Source organism: Mustela nivalis (genome assembly GCF_964662115.1).
Source record: "Mustela nivalis genome assembly, chromosome: 11".
Classification (NCBI taxonomy): Eukaryota; Metazoa; Chordata; class Mammalia; order Carnivora; family Mustelidae; genus Mustela; species Mustela nivalis.
Genome location: NC_139030.1, coordinates 52,438,576 through 52,462,833, shown reverse-complemented (window position 1 = coordinate 52,462,833; position 24,258 = coordinate 52,438,576). Strand labels below are relative to the sequence as shown.

General features: G+C 36.4%; 1 protein-coding gene across 8 annotated transcripts in view; it reads right to left on the bottom strand.

The window, feature by feature from the left end:
• Window positions 1–24,258, bottom strand: part of SCN1A (sodium voltage-gated channel alpha subunit 1) — a 141,098-nt gene that overhangs the window by 65,573 nt on the left and 51,267 nt on the right. For 5 of the 8 annotated variants that reach the window (XM_082690241.1, XM_082690240.1, XM_082690247.1 and 2 more), the window contains exons 2-5: window positions 16,364–16,676; window positions 5,413–5,530; window positions 3,223–3,313; window positions 1,452–1,580 (exon numbers count right to left, since the gene is read on the bottom strand). In XM_082690241.1, coding sequence (XP_082546367.1) covers window positions 1,452–1,580; window positions 3,223–3,313; window positions 5,413–5,530; window positions 16,364–16,627 — 602 coding nt within the window. In that variant the 5' untranslated portion in view covers window positions 16,628–16,676. The remainder of the gene's footprint in view (window positions 1–1,451; window positions 1,581–3,222; window positions 3,314–5,412; window positions 5,531–16,363; window positions 16,677–24,258) is intronic. The other 3 variants (XM_082690245.1, XM_082690244.1, XM_082690246.1) reach the window with 1 other exon arrangement.

Genomic DNA, 24,258 nt, shown 5'->3' with positions numbered 1-24,258 from the left:
AGTTAAAAAATAATAATAAAAGGCATGAAATCATCCAAGAGAAATCAAACAGGAAAAGGCAGATTGCCTTACTAACTATCTGGACATGAAAAGGTTTTTCTAGTGCAACTCCTAAGAGAAAGTTAGGCAAGGTAAGAACAAGATTTTTTGAGGGCTTTATGGTGCCCCTGGAATTACTGCTACTTTAGTCTCAAAAAACCATTGTCTCAACATGCTTTCTTTGGAAAGGGAGCCAGAAGGAATGAGGAAGAATGGGCTTACCCTAACTAGTTATGGAAATAAGATGAGACAGGCGCATTTGGAGCCCTGAATATGTCAGCCCTGCTTCTCATCCCATTTACCCCATTAGGCCTACAAGAAGCCAAGAAAATCAGCTCCTGAAGAAATGGTGAGGGCAGGTGGACGCTGACCACCTTCCTCCACACTAATTTCACCTACTCCTCAATGGCCTTCGATTACTCCTCCGAGTCTCTCCTTCCTTGGGCAAGTTTACCACTAGAAAAAAAGGAGATGGATGGAGAAATTGGGCATATTTCTGAGTGCATCTGGATGGGAGATGAAGACAAGGTTTAGGTTGAGGTAAAGACAATAGGAAGAAAGTCATAGAGGGAAAGAAAAGAAGAAGAAAGAAATGGGATCCGGTGATGAGTAGGAAGAGAGGGAGGACACGTCTGCTGATAAGTCTTCAAAACCAATTTGTTGATGAAACAAAAATTTAGTTTATTAGATACATAATATATAAAACACCTTATTTTTTCCTATTAGTTTTATCTGTCAAAATGTTTGATGCTCATAGATGTTTAGATTCCATTATTCTACCACACTAATAAAAGAAGGCAGAGAGAGGGGCATCTGGGTGGCTCCATCCATAAAGCATCTGATTTAGGCTCAGGTCATGATCCCAGGGTTGTGAGATGAAGCCCCACATTAGGCTCCGTGCTCAGCATGGAGTCTACTTGTTCCTCCCCCTCCCTCTGCTTGTAGTCTCTCTCTCTCTCTCTCTCTCTCTCTCTCTCAAATAAAAAATAAGTAAATAAAATCTTAAAAAAAAAAGGAGACAGAGAGAATACATAATATAAATAAGGTCAATAAAGATTTGTGCAGCCAGCAGTTGTTTGTAGCTGTGATTTTTAGAAGCACTTTCACAGATATATTATGAATACACCTGTGCTTTCATATTATGTGCATGTGGAAGGGGTTTTGAGTGTGTTGAACAAGTGGCATGTATGAGGTTTGCTGACATGTTTGTTCCATGTGGAAATTGTAACTTCAACTCCCTGCAGAGGTTGTATGCCACTTTGACTCCTGTTGTGCTAAATAAGATCAGGAATTTAAATGTATAAATCACACCAGGGTATTTTTCAGTTAAAGCAAGCTTAGTCTTTAAAAACAGAAGCACTCATAGAAAGCCAAATTGCATTCTATTTTACAGTTTCAAAAAAGGCACTTACGCAAATGTAATGACAGTGAAATCAAGCCAGTTCCATGGGTCCCGAAGAAAAGTAAAGTCTTCTAAACAGAAGCCCCTTGCAATAATTTTTATAAGTGATTCAAAAGTGTATATTCCTGTGAAGGTGTACCTGGAGGCAAGTATCCAAAAAGAATTGATAAAGCAATGATTTTCTCTTATAGTATATCAATTTCTTACCACTCTGTCATTGGAATAGAGAAATATTAAAAAAGGAATCTAAGCAAGTTGATGTTATTTTCATTGAAATAAACATACCCTTAAATTTAAATTCACTCCCTAAGATATAAAGAGTTGTTTTTAAAGCCAGCAAAAGGCAGAGTAAGAAATACATGCCTAATAAAGTCTATGTAGCTATTGTCTGAAATGTCTTAGCATTGACATAAATGATTAGAACCTCCTGAAAATTACCAGTACATTCACAGATGAAGTGGCCAACAAATAATATTGCAGAAGCATAAAATGATTTTCCTTTAGAAAGTAAAAAGCTAATTTCAGTCATGTTTTATAAATGAGAGAGCAGTGACAAGTTAGCAAGTCTTGTGTTTTTCTCTTTCTACAAGATAAGACCATTAACTAACTTGGAAAAAGGATTTTGTTAACATCAAAATAGGATAATTCTAGGGTCATAAGTGGTAAAAATTTAATTTAGAATGAAATGTTGGGGTAACTCAGAAATTTAGATGTTTCCAAAGTTTTGACCTTCTACTCAGAATTTAGAGAATCAAGTCACAGAAACCAGGGGGCCTGAAGATTGATGAGTCTCACATGTTAACTTCAATACTTCAGGTATTCTTTGTATGTAAATTTTACTATTTCCTGTAGGATCGGTGTTTCTTTCAGATTGGCTCCAACTTGGGAGTGTCCAGGAAGGGAAGGGGCTCTTGGGCACACCCTCGTTTTCAGGGTCAGCAGCTGCTGCGCAAGAGTGGTTAGAACCTAGGCAGGGCGCAGGCCCTGCAGGACTAACACAAACCCAGCCTCTCTGCCCTCAGAGGAATCCCAGATCAGAGTCCTCAGTGCAGTTAGTAATGCTTCTAGTTTTTGGAAACTTTCACTTCAGTTAGTTTAGCAAGTAAAACTTGCTTGAATTACAACTTGAATTTCCAAGCTGTAAAATCCCAAATTTGGGGATTTTTTTTCAATGAATTTTTTTGATGACAATGCTCGAAACTGACAGAGGCCTGACATAAAGTAGATGTGCCTGATGGCAACGAAAACTTGAAGAAGCTCAATATTGTCTTCTTATGGCCTGTGTAACAGCCCCTGTTGAATTCTGAACTCACTGACTTCATCTGGAATTTAATGGGAATCAAGATCTACCATATTGGCTCATTTCCGCAATGGCTTTCAAAACATTTGCTTTGGCCGCTGTGGATCCTAAAGGAAAAATGGTGAGTGTCCAAGGATGATGGGATTCTGATAATCATGAAATATAGGTGAAGGATAGGTATTAGATTTAACACCAGCAGCCCTGAGGGCCAATGTCATTTGTCTTCCTACTTTGTACTTTTGCTTAGAAATGGCTATATAAGAGTATTATATATATAAGATATATATATACTATATATACATATATATGTATAAAATACTCTTCAGTTTTGTTTGGAGGTATAGTTTCAAAATCTTAAATATATAGATACAGATATACATGTCTCTATGTCTCTATATATTTATAGCTACACACACATACACACACACACACACACACACATGCTCACATAGTAGGTGGTTTAAATATAAGTTGAACTTACTCTACATTCTTTGTCCAGTCAGGAGGGTTACTCATTGTCATAAACACACAGTTTGTCAAAATAGTGCACATGATGAGCATGCTGAATAATGTAGGTAATTGTTAAGGAACACACAAAAGAAAATCCAAATCCATGTATTATATTATATAAAACACTGAAAGCTCAAACTGTAGTTTGGCCAAGATGCAGTGACTCATACATTGCGGGCAATTATCTAATTTCTTTAAATTTCGGTTTTGTCATCTGTAAAATGTGGGCAATAATATCACCCTCACAGAGTAGTTGTATAGATGAAGTGAGATAATGTATGAGAAAGCTTTATGTAAGTATCAAATGTTGCTTTTGATACTATTATTGAATCAGTATGTTAACCTCCCAGAGAACTTTGGTGGGGAAACTGCCATCTGGAGCGGCACAGATTCTGAGCAGAGAAAACTGATCTGAACTAATTTGAATCTGAACTAATTCAGGTGACTAAAATAGTAAATTGTGAAGGAAAGCACACACATGCAATATGTAATTTCTTAAATACTTGTTATAGAATAAGTTCGATACACGAAAAAATATGTAGTCCAAGTACAGCACAGTGCTGAGTGTGGGGTTGTTCTATTTTGACGGAGTTTGTTCAAGTGCAGCCACATGAATATGAGTCAAAGTGAAAATTTCAGAAGGCCAGGACTTAAAGTGATATGAATGTAATTAAAATTCCACATAAAAGTGATCTTGGGCAAGTCACTCAGCCATTCTTGCCACAGAATCTCATGTCTCCACTGACTTTCCTACAATGTAGCTAATCAAGTATAGACCTCATCAGTTTGAGGCACAAATTACATGAGTTAAAATGTGCAAGGTGGTTGGCACAGGCCTAAATGTTCCTAGATATGATCCAAGTGTTAGCTCAAATAAATTACTAAACATAACAAACTATGGAGCTGAAACGGACCTTGAAAAACACCTAGTTTAATCACTATATTTAAGAAATCAGAGAAATAAGACCTAAGCTCTAGAGAAATTAGATAACTTGGCTGAGCAGTAGAACACAAGTTTCCTGCCTTCATATCCAATATTCTTTCCAGTACAGTTTACTGCCAAAACAAAAATTTTCCATTAAGTGAAAAAGGAAGTTTTCATCAAATGACCACATGATGGCACTAGGAGTACAAACTAGGATAAGGTAACCTCCACAAATGTAAAAATCTTGAACATAGAATTATTATGTTTTGAAACTTTTACCGTTAATAAAATTATATTTATACCACTAAGGAATCTCTTGCTATCAGGTTAAAAATAGAATGGTCTTTTCAGATTTAGAAACTTTCAAAAAAATCAGGTAGTACGTGTTCATGAAAATTACAACAGTAGTTTTATATTTATTTTATATAATAATAAAATAAAATAATAATAAATAAAAATATTTATTTTAGAAATAAAGTTTTTTTGCCAGTGAATATGAATAGATGAATTTAGTTGGAGTCTGTTTTTAACACCAATGGAAATCACAAAGTCAAATCCCTAAAGACCATTTGGAAATATAATCTCAGCTTCTTTCATTAACTTCCAGAGTCTTTACTAAGCAATCAGTTTTCCATGACAGTCATAATTCGATTATTTAAATTTGAAATTCAGCCAATATTCCAGTATTTCCTCATGGATTTCATTAGGAAAGATCAAGAATTAACTAAGTATTGGCCAAAGCCCCCTAACATTCTTCCATAGAAAATAAACTTAAAGGTTTATTCTAAGATACACTAAAGTGCTTTACATAATAGGTATGTCTAAATTTGGCTCTGGAAATAGATTTTTCTGTTATTATATCATTATTCACTGCAAATTCTAGATAATCACAAACTTTGTACAAAGATGATAAGGATAAATATGGCCACCTTACACTAGATTTGTAAGACTCAATACGTGCAAGTATTTTTAAGATATATATAGGAAATGTTACAGACTGATGTAGAATATATATTTGAAATATATATATATGATATTAAAGACATTGTAAGTTTCAGTGTCACCCATATGACTAATAAACTGTAAGAATAAGGCTTATATGACAAAAGAAGATACAAAATGAGTGATTAAATCCATAGAGTATGGACATTTCCCGAGCCAATTTTACATTTAGCTACAAAGCACTTACAGATTTTACACACAAATAGTTAATATTGATCACTTGAAAAGGATATGAATGTACCAAAATCTTAATAGCTATTTTCCTAAGAGGATTGAAGGGAGTTAAAATGTACAGGGCAGAGGTGGCACTGAACCGGAAGATGGCCTTCCCTTTATTCAATACTATAAAAGTCTGTAAGATAGGAACACAACATAGAAGTATAAAAGTATAAACCATTTAAACTCTGTTGCCTACTTCTGTTATATGTCATTATGACTTATTCCAATGCTGTGACTTCCAAAGTGCACCATGCAGACAAGCTATCCCTGGATCTCTTAACTAGAGAGGACAGCCAATGGTGTCACTTACCTTTTACCTGATACTTACCTGCAATTTTATGATACATAAGGAATTTGGCCAAGAGAATTTATTTATTTATCTTAAATATCTGAGTTAAATGAGAGTCTTAAATGGGTGCATACTTTATTTCATGTCATCCTAAGACCCTTAAGACACTACATTCCTTTTATAGTGGTTTCAGCTTTCCCAATTCAAATATCTTGGAAATTAATCCTGTAGAATGCAAAATCATTCACTAGAACTAAAGCTTTTTTTGAAATTACTTTTTAGTTCCTTATTCTTTAAAATAAATATCATCACTCCATGGGTAATAGGAAATAAAAACAGCCACCAACAAACCTGCTCTGGCTTTAGATGGACACAATCCAATAATTGATTTTTGGAAGCCAAGCTCCCCGGAGAGTATCTGTTGACCAGGAGTGCTAAATTCTGTATTGGGATTTCTGAGTTAGCTGACACATTGAATTCTAATCCCAAGTGACTGCTCATCTCATGTAGTGCTTTCTTAGCACAGAGGAAAAGCTAAAAGCCCCTTAAAGAACCTGGGATCCATGAATGTGGATGGAATCACATTCCAAAAATCAGATATATTCAAGAGCAATTGGCAGTGTGCAGACAAAAAAATTAAGTAGCAACATACAACAATATGTATAACATATAATGAAGGATTCTGACTGTGTTTCTTAAGGCATTTACTAATAATCATGTAACATAAAATTTACCAACTTAACTGATTCTGAATGAATAGTTCGGCATTGATTTTTTTAAAAGAATGTATTAGATGGCTTCTTATAGTACCTTAGTATCTTTTAAATCTAATTAGTTCAATAAAAATTTCATTAACACAACTCTTCAGGATAATATTTACCACACGAAGTCCCTTCAATACCAAAGAAAAAGTCCAAAATTGGTGGTAGAGGAGAAAGGCTGAGAAATAGCATCGAGCTTGAAATAGGCTTTTCTTTACAGTCCATGGCTGCAGTAAATTCATGAAATCATTCTAACGTGTGAATAATTATGTGCCTCAGAACAAATTTCGAAACATAGCATTTTGAATGAATCAGAAATGAGATTCTATGTATGAACTATCACTTTAAGGATATATTTGTATGAGTATAACTCTCCATACATTAGATGGTGGTCAGGTTTGTTACTGACCACTTCGTATATAGTTATCAAACTCAAGTAGCATTTATTGAGCTCCTATATGATAAGCTGTTGTACGAGCACGACAAACACCTGGAAGGTATCAAGGAAATAGTTTAGACTGAATATTAATTTAACCAAACTTCAGTGCAAAAGATGGAAATGAACTGTTTAGCACAATATTTGCAAAGCTCTGTGCTACAGTTTACAAGGGAAACAAAGAGAAATAAGACACCAAGAAATTTTTATACTAGTAAATGTTCAACTATGTCAGCCAATGGAAGAAAATCTAGAAGGATAAGCGAAGGTTTACCTAGATCAGAGCCGTCTAATAGAAATATGTGAATTACAAATCTGAACCCATATGGTATTGTAAATTTTCCAAGAGCCATATTTTTAGAAAGGAAAGAAGCAAGTGAAATTAATTTTAGGAATGTTTTCTTTGACCTACTATATCCATTGTTTTATCATTTCATGATATCAGTATTAAAAATTATTGAAGCATTTTACATCTTTTTTTCATACCAATTCTACATCTTTCAAGTCTGGATTCACCGCATGGAAAATACCATAGCCACACTTGACTAATGTCTATTGCATTTGGCAACACAGACCTAGATACACACCACACATAGCACTGCAATTTCAGCAAGGTAAAAAGCATTTGTGATTTGAAAGGCAAACCAAGAAAAACAGGCAAACACACCTGCTACCCAACAGTCTGACAATCTGGAGAGCAATGAGAGGAAAGCAGAAGAAGGATTCAGTTGAACTTCTCTAGTTATTGAGAGTACAGACTCTGGAGTCAGATGCCTGGCTCAAACGGGACGTCTTAGCCTTCCAGCACTGCGATCCTGGACAAGTTACTTCATTTTCCTGCAGGTCATTTGTCTCTTTTGAAAAATGGGAATACATATTCTTAGCTCGTAAAGTTGCCATGATTGCAGTTCAGTAAAGATTCTGATGCCTAATATTGTGTATTTTTAGTAAATCACTCAGGTGATTCTTCAGTAGCAGGGCTGTGAACCCATATCTATTAATGGGCAATGTTTAAAGCTCCCCAGATTGCCAATAATTGTGTTGTAATATGCATTAAAATCCTTCCCCTTGACCTAGGTGCATAGTTAATAAGGAAACAATTATGTTAGAATAGTTTGGTAGAAACTGCTATTTATGAATCTGTGCTTGTTACTCTTGAGTGATTTTGTCTCTGAGTTTTTATAAAATGTTTTGTTTATGATTTTTTTCCAAGGTGGATGTTGAATTTAACAAGCCATAATTTTCCAGTCTCTTTTTCTAAAGATGTCCACTGTCGTAACTTTTCTTTTTATCTGAGGGCCATGTTCCTTACAGTAAATAGTTTCAGTTTAAGGTCTGATTTTGTATTTATCTAAACATCAAAAAATTACCAAAATAATAGGACTGCCTCTAAATTTACTCCATTTTCCTATTCTTAAAGTAAATGTCCTGGCAAAAGTAACAGAGAAAGGTTAGCAATGATCATGAACAATAGAAAATATAGATTTTCAACTTGTACATACACTATGCTCCAAAAATACCTATGGAAATCAGTTGTTTGAAACTTTGAATATATTATCCTACAGAAAGAATATATATATACATACATATACATATACACATATACATATATATTTACATACCACTCAAAAGCCTCTGTAACTCTTAATGAAAAGGAATTCTGTATTAATGGTACTATGAAACCTTACCACTGTATAAAAGAACATGTAACTCTGCCAATGGCAGAAGAATTCCAAGTTGGGCTGTCAGGTGCACCTTTCTTACCCCCACATGTGAATGAGGGAAATTCCCTGGCTTTATCCTCTGCCAGAAGAGAAATCAACCTTTTCCTGGTTCTCAGCTGCTGGTTTGAGAACAGATTTAGAAGGGAGGGGTTGAATGAGCATCACCACGTGGCAAGGGGAGAGATGTTTTAGAAGTCTGGGATGTAAAGAACTTCATAGAAAGTCAAGAGATTCCATTAGTGCCTATCTCTGGGAACGTTCCTCATCTGGGCCAACCCCATGGCATCTAATATTATTTTCCCCCCACCGTGGGCATTCTAAAGGGTCTTACCTACATCCCTGCCTATTTTGTGATAACCTGTGGATTCCAGCCAAGATTTCCCTCCTTTTCTGGCTCAGTGGGGAATGGAAACTGTCTCATAGGTTCATCACTGATGACTGAAGGGAGCGTGCAACATTTAAACATTTTTTTTCTCTCCTGGTCTTATTCTATTTTTCCCTGTTAGGCTGGGGATAAGCAGCCGAAGGAACAACCAGTGGTATTTGCCTGCCTGTGGAGTACCCACACTTTAGTAGCTGGCCTTCACCCAATTCCACATGTATTCTTTAAGCTGGGGATCACAAGCCAAAAGGCCCCAGAGATTAGGTCGTGGGAGGTCCCTATCAATTTTTGGTATGCAAACCAGTGACAGAGAAATTATAATTTATAATTATATAATATATTATATAATTATAATTATAAGAGAAATCCTAAATATGCCAATCATATGTGCATGCATGTATGCATGAGTGTGTGTGTGTAATCTCTTGATTTATAGGTCATGGAAACTAATTCAAAATAAATAATATTGCATGAGTCAAACTAAACGTATCTGTGGGCTCAATACCTCACAATTAGTTGTGTTTTGTTTTTTGTTTTGTTTTGTTTCGTCTTTTTAAATCTCTGTTTAAGCTCATACAAAAGAGAAGAATTTGAGCCCAGGGAAGAGACTGTAAATTTGCTTGTCCCTGGGCTTTAGCTGTGTGTAATGGTGGGAGTGGGGCCAGTGCAGGAGACAACCCCACAGGAGGTGCCCAGCTAGGCTCTTAGCCTCCGGGAGAAGAGAGACTGTAACCACAGGTGCAAATACAATCTGGGGATCAAATATTTCCCAGCCTGTATCTTCAGCCTATACCGAGGGTATGGTTTATTATTATATGCTCAATTTTTCATGGACTAAAAGGACTAGTTTGAGGCCCAGTTCTACTGCAGACTTGCTCTGTACAACTTTGAGCTGATTGTTCCCTGTTGTTTCTACATCTGAATAGAAAAGAAGGGAATGCCCTTGATGAATTCTAAAGTGCTATAAAAATACGAGAATTAAAAGGTGAAAAGTGTGTGTTCTTCTGTTCTCAAATACATACACATACTAACACTTGCGTATTTGAAAGCAGGACCAATATTCACATTGGAAATTTATTGCTCTATCTTTCCTCCCAAATTTCATATTGAGAAAACAATGCCATCTGATACTTGCACACCTCTAAAATAGATTCAGATCCCAGCCATTATGCTCTGTCTTCATTGTCAAAAATCTAGACCAAGCTTCCATAACGTTCCCAACTTGATCATTGAACATATAAAGTGGACCATGTCACTCCTCTAACCTAAGTCCTACTGAAAATTCATTTTGCCCTTAAAATACTGTTTAATAATGCACTTCAAAGCACCTTTTTCGAGGCTTGTCTCCAACCACATCTTATTCTCTTCCTACTTATTACAGCCCAGAGATATTGTATGTCCATTTGTAGGTTCCCTTTCCCTGGAAGACTTCTCTCTCTTCTCCTTACTACCTTTCAGATCCCAAATTAAATGTATTTCTTTACAGAGGCGCATAAGTTAAGTGACCCAAATCTGTCCTCTTTGAGAAAAAAAAAGGTTTATCACCCTATTAGAATCTGGTAGGAAATGTAATTGTCTAATTATTTTAGAAGTTGATATCAACCTACAGAGTCTTAAAGATTTTAGTTTTCACAAAGACAAGCCATGCCCCTGACTGAGAGAAACAGGGAAGCAACAAGTCATGTTTGGGAAGCATTACCAACCTAGGAGATGAAGGGTACAGCCTGCACAGTGGTGTGAATAGGGGTGGGGGCAGGAAAAGCAGCAGTAGGCTTATATATATTCTATTACTGACTTTTCTTTTCCACCAGTATTATCAATGCAAAGACTGCACACCCGAAGTAGCATGGCAATGAGCCACAGAAGCTGACAGATCTGTTTTAAATCTAGTGTCTGTTACTTAATAGCTTTGTGATCTTAGGCTAATTACTTCACCTCAGTTTCATTATTTTAAAATAAAGACAAGAGTTATCTTGGAAGGACATGAGGATTAAAGTAGAACTGTAAATACCCTGATAGGTAGTGCATTGAGGACAGAGTTCTAATTTTTGCCTGCCTGGCACGGCTTCTTCAGCAGCCTCTGGCACTTCGTTTTGGCCAACACTCCTGTTCCACTGTCTGCCCACGTGGCTCGGGTGGCGCTGACCCACCCCCTGGCAACACGGGTCAGCATGTGGCATTAATCTGCTCAATGAGCCCATCACATACCCCAGCCTACAGGAACTGGTTCAGAGGAGGTCAGGGGAACTAACTAGAACCAGTTCCAGGACTTTTGCTACAGCTTTTGAAGAAAAAGTGAGTTTTTCTTGGGGTGAGTAGGCTGTAGGATGCCAGCTAGGTGCTACTGGTGGAGATTTCTGCCATCTTGTGGGAAGAACAAGCCTGTGAATGCAGCCAGCGTAGGAGAAAATAGAGCCCCCAAATGGAAAAGGATTGTGTCTTGCTGTTGTTCTTCTAGCTGCTGGATCCTTTGATATTACAATGAAATTTGTCCCACACATACATTTATTAATTAATCAATGCGTTAGCTTGCTTGTTTTCAAAACTAGTTTCTGTTGGATTTTTGTCACTCTCAACTGAAGGGTTTCCTCCTAATATAGCAGGTGCTTAATAAATTCTAACCATTATTTTGCTACCATCATCATCATCTGGAATTGTTTCTGAGTAGAGGTGGGGAGGTGACAAAGAAGAAAGAGGTATAAGGAAGAAATGATGGATGAAGAGGAGAAAGATCTGAAAGTCAACTACAGTGCCCTGAGTGGAAGGGAGAGCCTGGGGGACTGCTAGTTCTAGAGGAGCTAATGATATGCCAAAACCAAAAAAGTTATAAATTGGGGACTGCTCATAAGACAATTTATGGAATCATAAGTTTTTATTTACCATCTACTTTTCTGAATTCTCTTAAATTACTATTGCAAGAAAACCTCCCTAATCCCAATTAAAAAACAAAACAAATAACTCTCTCTACCCAATATAACAATTTAAAATTCCTGTAGCAATAACAGACCAGGCATGAATTTGAAATCATGAATTCATAAAAGACTCTTCGTGTTGCTCCAATAAAGAGGCAATGCACATCTTTTTTAGCAGAGCTGATAAGAAGGGAGAATAAATTGTTCATAAATGCCCATGAGGCAATCAAGGAAAGAAGACATTTTTAACTGGATACATTTCTATATTCCATAATTAACAAACATCCATTTTCACTACAGATCTAAAATACCTCATTCTATTTCCAGGACACTGTCACAAAGGATATTTTCTTCCATGGTACTAATGAGTCATCTGTAATTTTAAGAAGAACATGAGAAGAAAGAAGTTTTCTGTAATAAAGAGTAGGTGAAGAATTTGAATGTATAGCTAAATGGTACAAAATTAACACAAGCTATGAAAAAAAATGTGGGAAAAAAAAATAAGGAAAGAAAGGTGTGTTCACAAGCAAAATGTGCCTTACCACATAGCTGAAGTAAATAAACAAATAAAAGGAACCGAACCTGGAATCCTGTTTTGAAGAGCATGGGACCACAGCTAACATGATATGGAAAATTCTGTGACTGTGTTCTGAGAGCACTGTTATTTCATTTTTTCATTCTTAGGTGGACTGCTGAAGGCTTAAAACCTCTGAGGGTCTGGAAATGCTTCCATGCATGAGGAATGTTCATGAGATGATTGCTATCTCTTCAGTTGTTACTACAATATCAGTGACCATAGATTAACTTATTTTAACAATTTTAGTAAAACTCTTGAATATTATATAAGTTGCACATTTTAAACTAGGGCAAAGAAGATAAAAATATGTGGGCATATGCCATCTGAAAATACACCATCAGCAATGACACTTCCATAAGCTCAATGACATTGTCTCTTTAGAAGATCATAAAGGGCTTTAGTGTTTATGTTGTTTCTATTTCTTACATATAAATTTCTTATATGAATACCACTGTACTTTAAAATATAACATAAAGAATAGATTCTTCAACCATTTTTGTAGGCTTGCTTTTTTTATTCCAAATATTAGTAAGAAAGAAACAAAAACTTTGAATATAGATATAAATGGCTCATTAATTATTGTACTGGAGTTAAACCTTGGGGAAGTAAGTCAATGGCCTACTCATATTTTTATATTCCAACTCACTCAGGCAATAAAATCCACATCCCCATTATCAGGAATAGTGGGAAATTTCATCCCAAGAAGCATTTTCTCCAGTGACATTTTCGTCCACTGTTTTAATGAAGATCGCTCTGCTGATCTCAGATACACAAGTCAGAAAATAAAACTGGTTATCAAATATCAAAAGAAATATTCATTATTTTTAAGATGCTATTAATTTTCTATGCATTGAAACTTTAATCAGAGCAAACTAATTTAGAATTTAAGGCTACTCCTCAATGCTGAAATAGTCCAGTTATGGAAAGAAAATTTAAGACTAGAAACCAGTGTAACAGCAACTAGAAAGTCTTAATGTGAAAATATATGCAAAAGAAGGAAATTTTAAAGACATCGCTTAGTTGTGTGTCCTAAGCATGCAATGTTAGTTTCTAAGGATTTCAGTGCTTTAGAGTTTCATTTATATTGCTGTTGAAGGGCTTACATTTGAAGACTTGCTTGATGTCAGCCCAGTGGTAAGGCACTGGACATGCCTTACCTTGGGGAGAACTCCTTCCTGGTAACAACATTTCTCTTATCAGGTCGTCCTGCTTGCACAGTGTGATTTGTTCCAAAATGCCAAAATGTTTTTTCTTTCCTCACACAATGTGCATTTGAAGATAAGGATAGATGATGTTAGAGGCAACTTTGAACATGAACCTTACGAAGTTTCTAAGGGTGACTTCAGCAGAAGAATCTGGCTGACTAGTCATTCCTTCAAAACTGTCCTTTCATCCTGAGTTTGAAGACCTTTCTTTTAAATACGTGAAAGGGTTTGCATAATTTTCTTTCCCATCTGCCTTTGTATCCTTTGCTCTATATCATTTGTTACAAACCAGTCAAGGGGTGTTTTATTTGGGGACACAACCTCAAGACAATAGCTGTTACCAGTCTGAAAACTCTAATTTGAAGGAAAGATTGATTGGACAATCTGGTTTCCTCATAAGGAATTGCTGTCCTTATCAACATGTGTTAGTTTGGTCTTTCTTGAAGTACTCATTGACTGTTTTACAAATCAGGACATGGTGTATGAGCTGCGATGCTAGATTTCAGCCCTGTTTGAAGAAGGGGTAGACTCCGGGTCGCTTTAATAATTCTTAGTAATTACTATCAGAAAGTGGGGGCACAGATTTGGGGGGTAGCCAAAAGCCTGGCTGAGGATGGGCACTCCTCACCCATGATAACAGCACCTCTAAACAGGCTAAAACAATAAAGATGCAAACTCTATGGTGTGAATGAATGTCTGTCTAGAAACACATCAGAGTCATTAGATAAAGAATGAAGCAATTTCAAAGAAGTTAAAATGTATAATTGAATTATCTGCATTGTTGTTTCCTAATACAAATAAACCCTTCATCATTTGCTTAATTGGGGTTTTAGCTTTTGATATTGTATTAAATTAATTTTCAAAGGACTGAATGATAAAGAGCAACTTATAATTTAAATAGTAGTTATGAAATGGATAAACTCTTACCTGGCTAAGATTTAATAGTATTATGTTAAAAGTGAGGTTAAATAAAACATAATGAAATCTATAGAAAACGATTCTTTATCTCTTTCTTTACTGTACAACAGGCAAACCAGTTTTTACAAAGGGAAAGTAAGTCCTGAAATTGCTTATATCCTGAAAAATCTTTTTTAAAAATCTGAACATAGTGAGATTTTTACCAATGAAATTACGGTACTCAGTAAGAAGCAATTTGTAAAACTGTCTCTAATCCACATATTAAAATTGCCAGACTTACACATTTAATAAGGAATAACTTCATACAGAACTATGCCAGCAACCAAGAGAGTCCCTAAAAGTTCTAGGGGTATTTGAAGGCTCATGTCCAACTAAAAAATTTTGTTTGCTGTGTTACAATCTTTTTGCCTCCCCCTTTCACCTTGAGTTCACAAAGGTGAAAAAGATAAAATGTTGCAAATTAATGAGTTATAAATTTAATCTAAAATCAACACAATAGTTTTTTTTCGATTTTATCTTTTTCTATGCTTTCCTTCTTGGTTTGGTGAAATCGTGGTCATGATGAAAGACTGGGTACTGAATACAAGGTTTTCACTGCAAGCATGAATACGGAAAATGCAGGGACTTAAATATCGTAAGTTCGTTAGAATACTATATTTCTTTTAATTCTTGCCAGTATCGATACACTTTCACCAAAAAATTGAATAGTTTTTTGAAATAAAAATATTTCAAGCAATATTTATGTATTAAAAATATTGAGAAAAATGGCTGAATAGTTTTCATTATTTAAATTTTGATTTAACACTTTTTAAAATAATTTTTTATTTTTTATAAACATATATTTTTATCCCCAGGGGTACAGGTCTGTGAATCACCAGGTTTACACACTTCACAGCACTCACCAAAGCACATACCCTCCCCAATGTCCATAATCCCACACCCCCTCTCCCAAACCCCCTTCCCCCAGCAACCCTCAGTTTGTTTTGTGAGATTAAGAGTCACTTATGGTTTGTCTCCCTCCCAATCCCATCTTGTTTCATTTATTCTTCTCCTACCCACTTAAGCCCCCATGTTGCATCGCCACTTCCTCATATCAGGGATTTAACACTTTTTGATACAGCCATTCAGTTGTTTGTTTCTTAGTTCAGTTGATTGATACACTGAGTTTTAATGGCTCCTACTGCTAAACAGGATACTCCCCAAAGATACATGAATCCAAATGGAAAAGTACATGATTATTTGCTCTGAATAATTTTTAAAACTGTAGTTTGTATAGGAATGTTCTTGCCTACTTAGGAAAAAGTTTCTGTAGGAAATTGACTTATTATACATAATGTGATATAGAAATTGAAACCTTTGTGGCACCAGATTTTGTTCCATGAGAAACCAATACTAGTATTTTTTAAATATTTATCACTTTTGATAATTCCTGGATTTTTAAGTGTGGAAAACACATAAAATTATACAGTAAATACAATCTCTGGGGAGAACTTTTTAATTTGTTCAATTAGCTGCCTGCCTACATCATACATTTATTTTTAGGTATGTGTTGTGGTGCATTTGGGACAGCTCCATCTGTTATGATATAATCAATTTATTTCTCGTGGATGCATATGCATAGAACACAAACAAATGTGTTTTATTTCTTAAACAGAAGGACTTTCTGCTAATTTGGCACATATTGGTGCAATCATAGTCCAAGGTATGTAGTAGGCAATTAGCTGTAAAATATGCCTGATTTAAAAAAAAAAAAATCACTCACTTTTTTATTGATATAGTACGGGTCCAGGTCCTCCAGCGGCTCTGACACCATCTCTGGAGGGATGTCTCCATAAATAAAAGGAAGGTTCTTTCCAGCTTCCAAGTCACTATTTGGCTTTGGGCCATTTTCATCATCATCTTTCTTGTCTGGTTTGGGATTCTTAGCCTTTTCTTCTGCAATGCGTCTTTCAATAGCAGCAAGAGATTCTCTGGTGAAGAAGTTGAAGCTGTCAGGTCCTGGTGGTACAAGCACTGTTTGCTCCATCTTGTCATCCTGCACATTTTAATTACCATTTACTCTGCATATGAAAGTCCTAAAAAAAAAAAAAAAAGGTTGCAGATAGTCTAAGGAAATTAAAAGAAGATTTTAATGTCTATAAACTCTGGTCATGAAATATGAACCAGAGGATTGGATTTTTGTTTCTAATTAAATTGAAATGGAATTGCTAAATATAAATTGTTTTGTAGTAAGACCATTTAACACCAGATCTATCCTTCTAATCAATTTTTAAGTGTGCAACATAGTTAACCACAGGCACAAGGCTGTACGCAGCTCTCTAGTACTTAGTTATCTTGCATAACTGAAACTTTATACCCATTACATATCAATCCTCCATCCCCCCAGCCCGCATGACCACCATTCTACTTTCTGCTTCATTGGCTTTCGCTTAACAGATCTGTTTTCTGACTTGGGTTTTGTTAAATGTCCCATGTTTATTAATACTTGTGCTTTGCTGATACAGGAACTGTGCCATAACTTAAGAAAGTGATTCAACTACAGCCTTAATTAAAGTACATTAGGCTAAATACCATCATGTCGCTAATGGGCTGTTCACTCTGTGAGCCACCCAGATGAGGATATATCCCCACAGAGGCAATGGAGAGCTTATCAACAGGAAGAAGTGGAAAGGCGCTGTCTCTGAGAGGATATAAAATCCAACCCTTCAGCCCTGACAGGTGGCTCCTGGCCAAACCGATCAAACTGTTTGCCACAGTCAGCCTTAATAGCCCACCAGAGAGTCACTACTGATGGAGCCCGAGACCTGAGTCTTGATCTAAAGACAGGAACTGTGACCTGCCCACGTCATTAGCCAGGCCAGGGTTGGCTTTCTTGAATGCACATGGAAAGAGACAGTTCCGTGTCGGACAAATGCCCTTTACATGACAAGGAATGGGAAATAGACCAAGCTGGGAAGACATTCCTGGATTGGGCCTTAGGTGAGAGAAGACAGCAGAATTCTCCTGTTTCAGGAAAAAGTGATGGGGAAGAAGCCAGGGTGCGTTAAGGTGAACAAGGTCGGAAGTGTTTTGCTTCACTTAAGCAATAAGGCTATTCGTGCTGATATTCTAGTCCCATTGTGCTCAACGTATCATGAGGATCTGAGGAAACACTCAACTCCATACAGCAGAGTCAGATCTGATCTGATGCCAGGAGCCAAATCCCAAATGTATTCTTTCAAGGTATATTTAATATGCACTCAAATTTCAGAGATACTACGGAGCCAGAACTTCCCAGAGCCTAAGCTCCTGCTTGGCCATGAGTTTTATCTGGAAACTCTGTTAACTCATTAAGGTCAACAAGCTATGATGCCGTTAATTGCAGCTTTGGCAGATAGAAACTGCAATAATAACACTACAGCCATGACTGTTTTGTGAGGAGTTCTAGAGGGACCTCAAATTTCACTGGACGATGTTCCCACTGCTGCGAGGTTTATGACCATGTTTTCCAGCAAATGACCAGAAACAAGTGGAACATTCAAGACTGAATTTGCACCCTCCATCTACTAAGTGAGCTAACCAAACTTTCAGAGCTTCTTACAGTCTATCTGTAACCGGCTCAGGGCCTGGAAGAATAGAAAAATTAAATCAGTAAATCTAAATGAATGGAAAAGGAATATTTTTTATGACTTTATTTATTTATTTGACAGAGAGAGAGATCACAAGTAGGCAGAGAGGCTGACAGAGAGAGAGGAGGAAACAGTCTCCCTGCTGAGCAGAGAGCCCCAGGCGGGCCTCGATCCCAGGACCCTGAGATCATGACCTGAAGTGAAGGCAAAGGCTTAACACACTTAGCCACAGGCATGCTGGAAATGGAATACTTTTACCCTAAAACTCTACCTCTTCCAGATAACCGCAAATGACATATCAGATATAAGACTAGTATCCAAAATCTAAAAAGAACTTATTACCCAATACCCAAAGAACAAATAATCCAATCAAGAAATAGGCAGAAGACATGAACAGACATTTCTACAAAAAAGACATCCAGACGGCCAAAAGACTCATGCAAAAGTACTCAGCATCACTCAGCATCAGGGAAATACAAATCAAAACCACAGTGATATACCACCTCACACCAGTCAGAATGGCTAAAATTAAAAAGTCAGGAAACAACAGATGTTGGCAAGGATGCAGAGAAAGGGGAACCCTCCTACACTGTTGGTGGGAATGCAAGCTGGTGCAGCCACTTTGGAAAACAGTATGGAGGTTTCTCAGAAAGTTGAAAATAGAGCTATCCTATGACCCAGCAATTTCACTACTCGGTATTCACCCTAAAGATACAAACGTAGTGATCCGAAGGGGCACATGCACCTGAATGTTTATAGCAGCAATGTCCACAATAGCCAAACGATGGAAAGGGCCTAGATGTCCATCAACAGATGAATGGATAAAGAAAATGTGTATATATACCCAATGGAATACTATGTAGCCATCAAAAGAATCGAAATTCTTGCCATTTGCAACAACGTGGATGGAACTAGAGAATATTAGGATGAGCGAAATAAGTCAATCAGAGAAAGACAATTATCATATGATCTCTCTGATATGAGGAATTTGGGAGGCAGGGCAGGAGGTTTGGGGGGTAAGGAAGTAAAAAATGGAAGAAGATGGGATTGGGAGGGAGACAAACCATAGGAGACTCTTAATCTCATGAAACAAACTGAGGGTTGATGGGGGTGGGGGATAGGGATAGGGTGGCTGGGTTATGGACATTGGGGAAGGTATGTGCTATGGTGAGTGCTGTGAAATGTGTAAGCCTGATGATTCACAGAACTGTACCCCTGGGGCAAATAATACATCAGATGTTAATTAAAAATTAAAAATTAAAAAAAAAACCCTACCTCTCCCATAAGATATCAGGAAAACACTGGCAGCAATTTATTTGGAAATAAAAATTTAGGGATAACAAGTATGGTACATTTTCTCATGAGGGAATTATTATGACACAGATGTTTTCCTTTTTATTTTATTTTTTTTTAAAGATTTTATTTATTTATTGGACAGAGAGATCACAAGTAAGCAGAGAGGCAGGCAGAGAGAGAGGAGGAAGCAGGCTCCCTGCTGAGCAGAGAGCCCGATGCGGGGCTCGATCCCAGGACCCTGGGATCATGACCTGAGCCGAAGGCAGAGGCTTAACCCACTGAGCCACCCAGGCGCCCCGATGTTTTCCTTTTAAAATCCTTTGTTTTTTTGACAGAAAATATGTGTAAATGACATAAACTCCAATCATTTAAAAGAAAATACAGCATAAACTCTTCCTACCACCTGTCCTCCACTGCTGAATTCAACTCCCAGAGGTAGCCACTGTTATCTGTCTCCATTTATTTTTCCAGGTATGTAATAGGTAAACACTGGTCACGTGACTGTAGGCATATTCACACATTTTCTATTAAAAAGCATACAGATAGTATCTTAGTATACAAACTCTTCTGAACCTTTCATTTTTCACTTAATAATATAGATTAGAGTTCATTCCTTGTTAATTTTTACAGATTCAACTCTCTTTTTATCAGCCACAAGGTTTTCCATTGTTTCTTTGTACTATAATAGATTGAATCAATTGCCCAGTTATGAGTATTCAGGTTGTTCCAATACTTTGCTATTCTAAATAAAGCTGCAACTAATATATTTCATACACATATTTTTACATATCTGTGGACCTATTTATAGTATTAGTTTCTAAAAATGCACTTGGCTGTGTAAAAGGTGAGTCTTTAATGTCGGTATTGCAAAATCACTGGCTCTGAAGTATGGGTTCTCCGAACAGCAATATAATGTTGTGCCTGTTCGTTTACATCTTCACCATGTAATGTGTTTTAAATTGTATTTTCAATATTTCCAATCTGATTGGGACTAAAGTGGGATCATATTATAGTTTTAATTGGCATTTGTCTTCCTATGAGGAAAGCTTAACTTTTTTCCATATGGTTAAGAGCTGTTTTTAAATTTTCTTTTCTGTGACTTCCTATTTACATAACAGTCCCTATTTTCATTTCTTTCTTTTTAAATCTATATCAACTTTTTAGATATGGCATCAACAATTCAATTTTGGACCTTTTCAAAAGGTATGTATTTTCTGAGTTGGTGATGTTTCTGTGCTACGGGTTAAGACATGTGGATGTTAACATGATGATCTAGCTGTAATTCTCCTTTGGCTTCTAGATTTTGTGTCATGCCAAGGGAAGCATCCATGTTCTGGGGGAGTGGAGGGATATAAGATAGATCAAGTCCTCTTCTTGCATTTTTAGCAATTACGTGCTTTAATTTTATAAAGTTAAATCTTTTTCTGTTTGGAATTAGTTTTCTAGATGAAATAAGATAGATTCTTTTTTTTTCCCTTAGTTATCCCAACCAACATTAATTACTGCATACACTAACTTTTTTTCACCAATACACGATGCTACTTTCATGGTATGTTAAGAATATATATATATATATATACATATATATATATGTATATATATATATATATTCATTTGTATGAACACCAAAGTCAGTAACAAACTTCACAAAGTACTTTCAGTACTTCACAAAGTAAATGTACTTTCAGTAAAATCAAGGAAAAACCCCAACACTATTATTTAACAATTTGCCAAAAGTACAAGCCAATCCAATTAGAAGTGAGAAATAATTGCATTTAGGACAGAGGAAGTAAAGTTATACTTATTTGCATATTGTGTAAACACCTGAAAAACTCCTACAAATAGTAAGAGAATTAAGTGTCTAGCTTCCAAAGCATAAGAAACTCAATAGATTTTCTTTACAGGAATAATATGTATTTAAAAACACAATAGAAGAAACTAGAAACTTTCCCACTAAGATTAGAAACAAGACAACTTAAATGCATAATACTAGGTGGAAGGGTCAATCAGAAAAAAGATACATACTGTATGATTCCAATTATATGAAATTCTGAAAAAGGCAAAATTATGGACACAGTAAAGAGCAGTGGTTGCCAGGTATTAGTGGGGAAAGAACAATGAATATGTGAAGTACAGAGGATTTTTAGGACAGTGAAACTTTTCTGTATATTATAATGGTAGATACAAGTTACTATACATTTGTCCAAACCCATAGACAACAAGAGTGAATCGTAATCTAAACTATGTACTTGGGGTGATAACAATGTGTCACTGTAGATTCATCAATTGTAACAAAAGTACCATTCTGCTGTACAGTATTGACATGGACAGTGCTTATACGGGGACTGGGCATATATGGGAACTTTGTACTTCTTGCTCAATTTTTATGTGAATCTAAAATATAGTCTATATATTTGTTTATTTATTACACTTTATTTTTTTAAAGATTTTATTTATTTGACAGAGGGATCACAAGTAGCCAGAGAGGCAGGCAGAGAGAGAGGCGGAAGCAGGCTCCCTGCTTAGCAGAGAGCCCGACGTGGGGCTCGATCCCAGCACCCTGAGATCATGACCTGAGCCAAAGGCAGAGGCTTAACCCACTGAGTCACCCAGGCACCCAAAAGAGCTTCATTAAAAGTAATCTTAACTCATGAGTCCTCATAGTTCAGACCCCTTTGGGCACCTGAATTTTCCCACCCAAATGGAAATGTCTACAATAGCTCAGGATGAAGTTATTTCCTTTTCATTGCAGGATTTCACACAGAAAGCCTTAAACATGAAGGCAATCTTATAAATGCTTTGTATGTGAAAAAGTTCAGCCTTTTATAAGTTAGTGACTATGTAACTTCTCTTGGGGAAGCACTTTGATCTGTGACAACGTGGGCCTTGGTGTGCCGGTCTGCTTAACTCTGGAGTTTGGTTTGCAGGCTTTTGGGGGCTTTCACACAAAGCTACATCCTCCAAACAAACTTCTATGAGCTATGAAGGTGATATTTTGTTATGTATCTATCTTAGTCCTCTGTTTAACTTTTCTCTTGGTTCAGTATGTGGGTGAGAAAGACAGATGCTGTTTAACAATCCCCCTAAGAGACGACTAATACCCACAACTTTGCATTCTAATGTCATCGTGGGTTTAGGCAAAGAATAGCATAACTGTTAACTTCTGATGAGATATTTTTGCTTCCACTGTGTCCTTAAATTCCATGTTGTTTCTAAACCCGAAAAGTAATCCTCCATCTCCACTGCCTGCCCCTCCCGCCACCAACCTGGTGAGACAATCCTCCTCTTCTCCTTCAAGCTTCTACCATTATGAGTTATTAAATTATTACTACTATTTCATGCTTTATCTGGTCCTGGAAAAAATTTTCAGGGGAAAAAAAAAATCAATTGACCAACTGATGAGTGAACCAAACATACAGCTTTATGTTTTCTCAGACTATAGCTTTACAGTTTTTCTTTACAGACAGGAGAATATATGTAATCCTTACTGTAATGGTATTTTGATGCTGATGAGGAAGGGGTCACTGGAGTCTACAAGACAGACTTTCAGGTTGAGATGACTTACTTTGCCTCAATCTCTGAACTTCTGAAATGTTAAGTAAGGTATTTTAAGAGACTCAGACAAAGAAAAGTCATCATAAAATCAAGAAATGGCAAATATTTAAAGAAGAATTAAGGATTGTCTAATTTATCCCTCTCACTTAACAGGAAACAAACTGAATCAAAGCAAAATGGACATTTCTTCTTTTAGAATTTTTGTGCTTCCAAAATACAAAATAAGTATGTGATATGTCCAGGGTCACACAGCTTAATAATGGCAGAACTGGGATCAGAATTTTTATTTCCTGATTCCCAAACCACTGCCTGTCCATATCTAGTAGTTACAAAATAATTTTCAAGCACTTACATGATCTTAAACCTAGTAAAGTGTATGTAAATACAACATAAGTAGCCACATTAAACTAATATTCACTCGAATTATATTCTTTAGTGACATGTAAAACACTCAAATTATATTCCTTAAAGACACCTGAAAAAAATTTAGTAAATAAAGTGTTTTGCGGAAATGGAGACTGTCTTAGAAAATCTGACATCAAAAGAAAAAGGTAATTGTAATATTTAAATTTAGAAACTATATCATGCAGACCTAAAACCTGATGAACTATATTTCCACAATCAATTTATACTTTACGTGAGTAACCTTTGCTTTTCATTTCTTTTATTTTTTTTAAGTTTAAATTTTAGTTAGTTAACACGTGTGCAGTATTAGTTTCAGGAGTAGAACTCAGTGATTCATCGCTTACATACAAAACCCAGTGCTCATCACAGCGGCCTCCTCAATCCCCATCCCCCATCTAGCCCATCCTCCACTCTTTTTTTTTTTTCTAATTTATTTACTCGACAGAGAGAGAGAGATCACAAGTAGGCAGAGAGACAGGCAGAGTGTGGGGGGGGGAAGCAGGATCCCCACCAAGTAGAGAGCCCAATGCGGGGCTCGATCCCAGGACGCTGGGATCATGACCTGAGCTGAAGGCAGCAGCTTAACCCACTGAGCCACCCAGGTGTCCCCCATCCTCCACTCTTAAATAACTTTTTTATGTTTCACTAAACCTGGTTATTTCTAGTTATCTACTGAGCAGATCACTTTCTAGAATCCATCTGCCCCAGTTCAATTTCCCCAAAGATTTCCTAACACCAAAGTTATAATTAAACACTTAATACATCTTGATACCCTTATACTACATAATTTGAG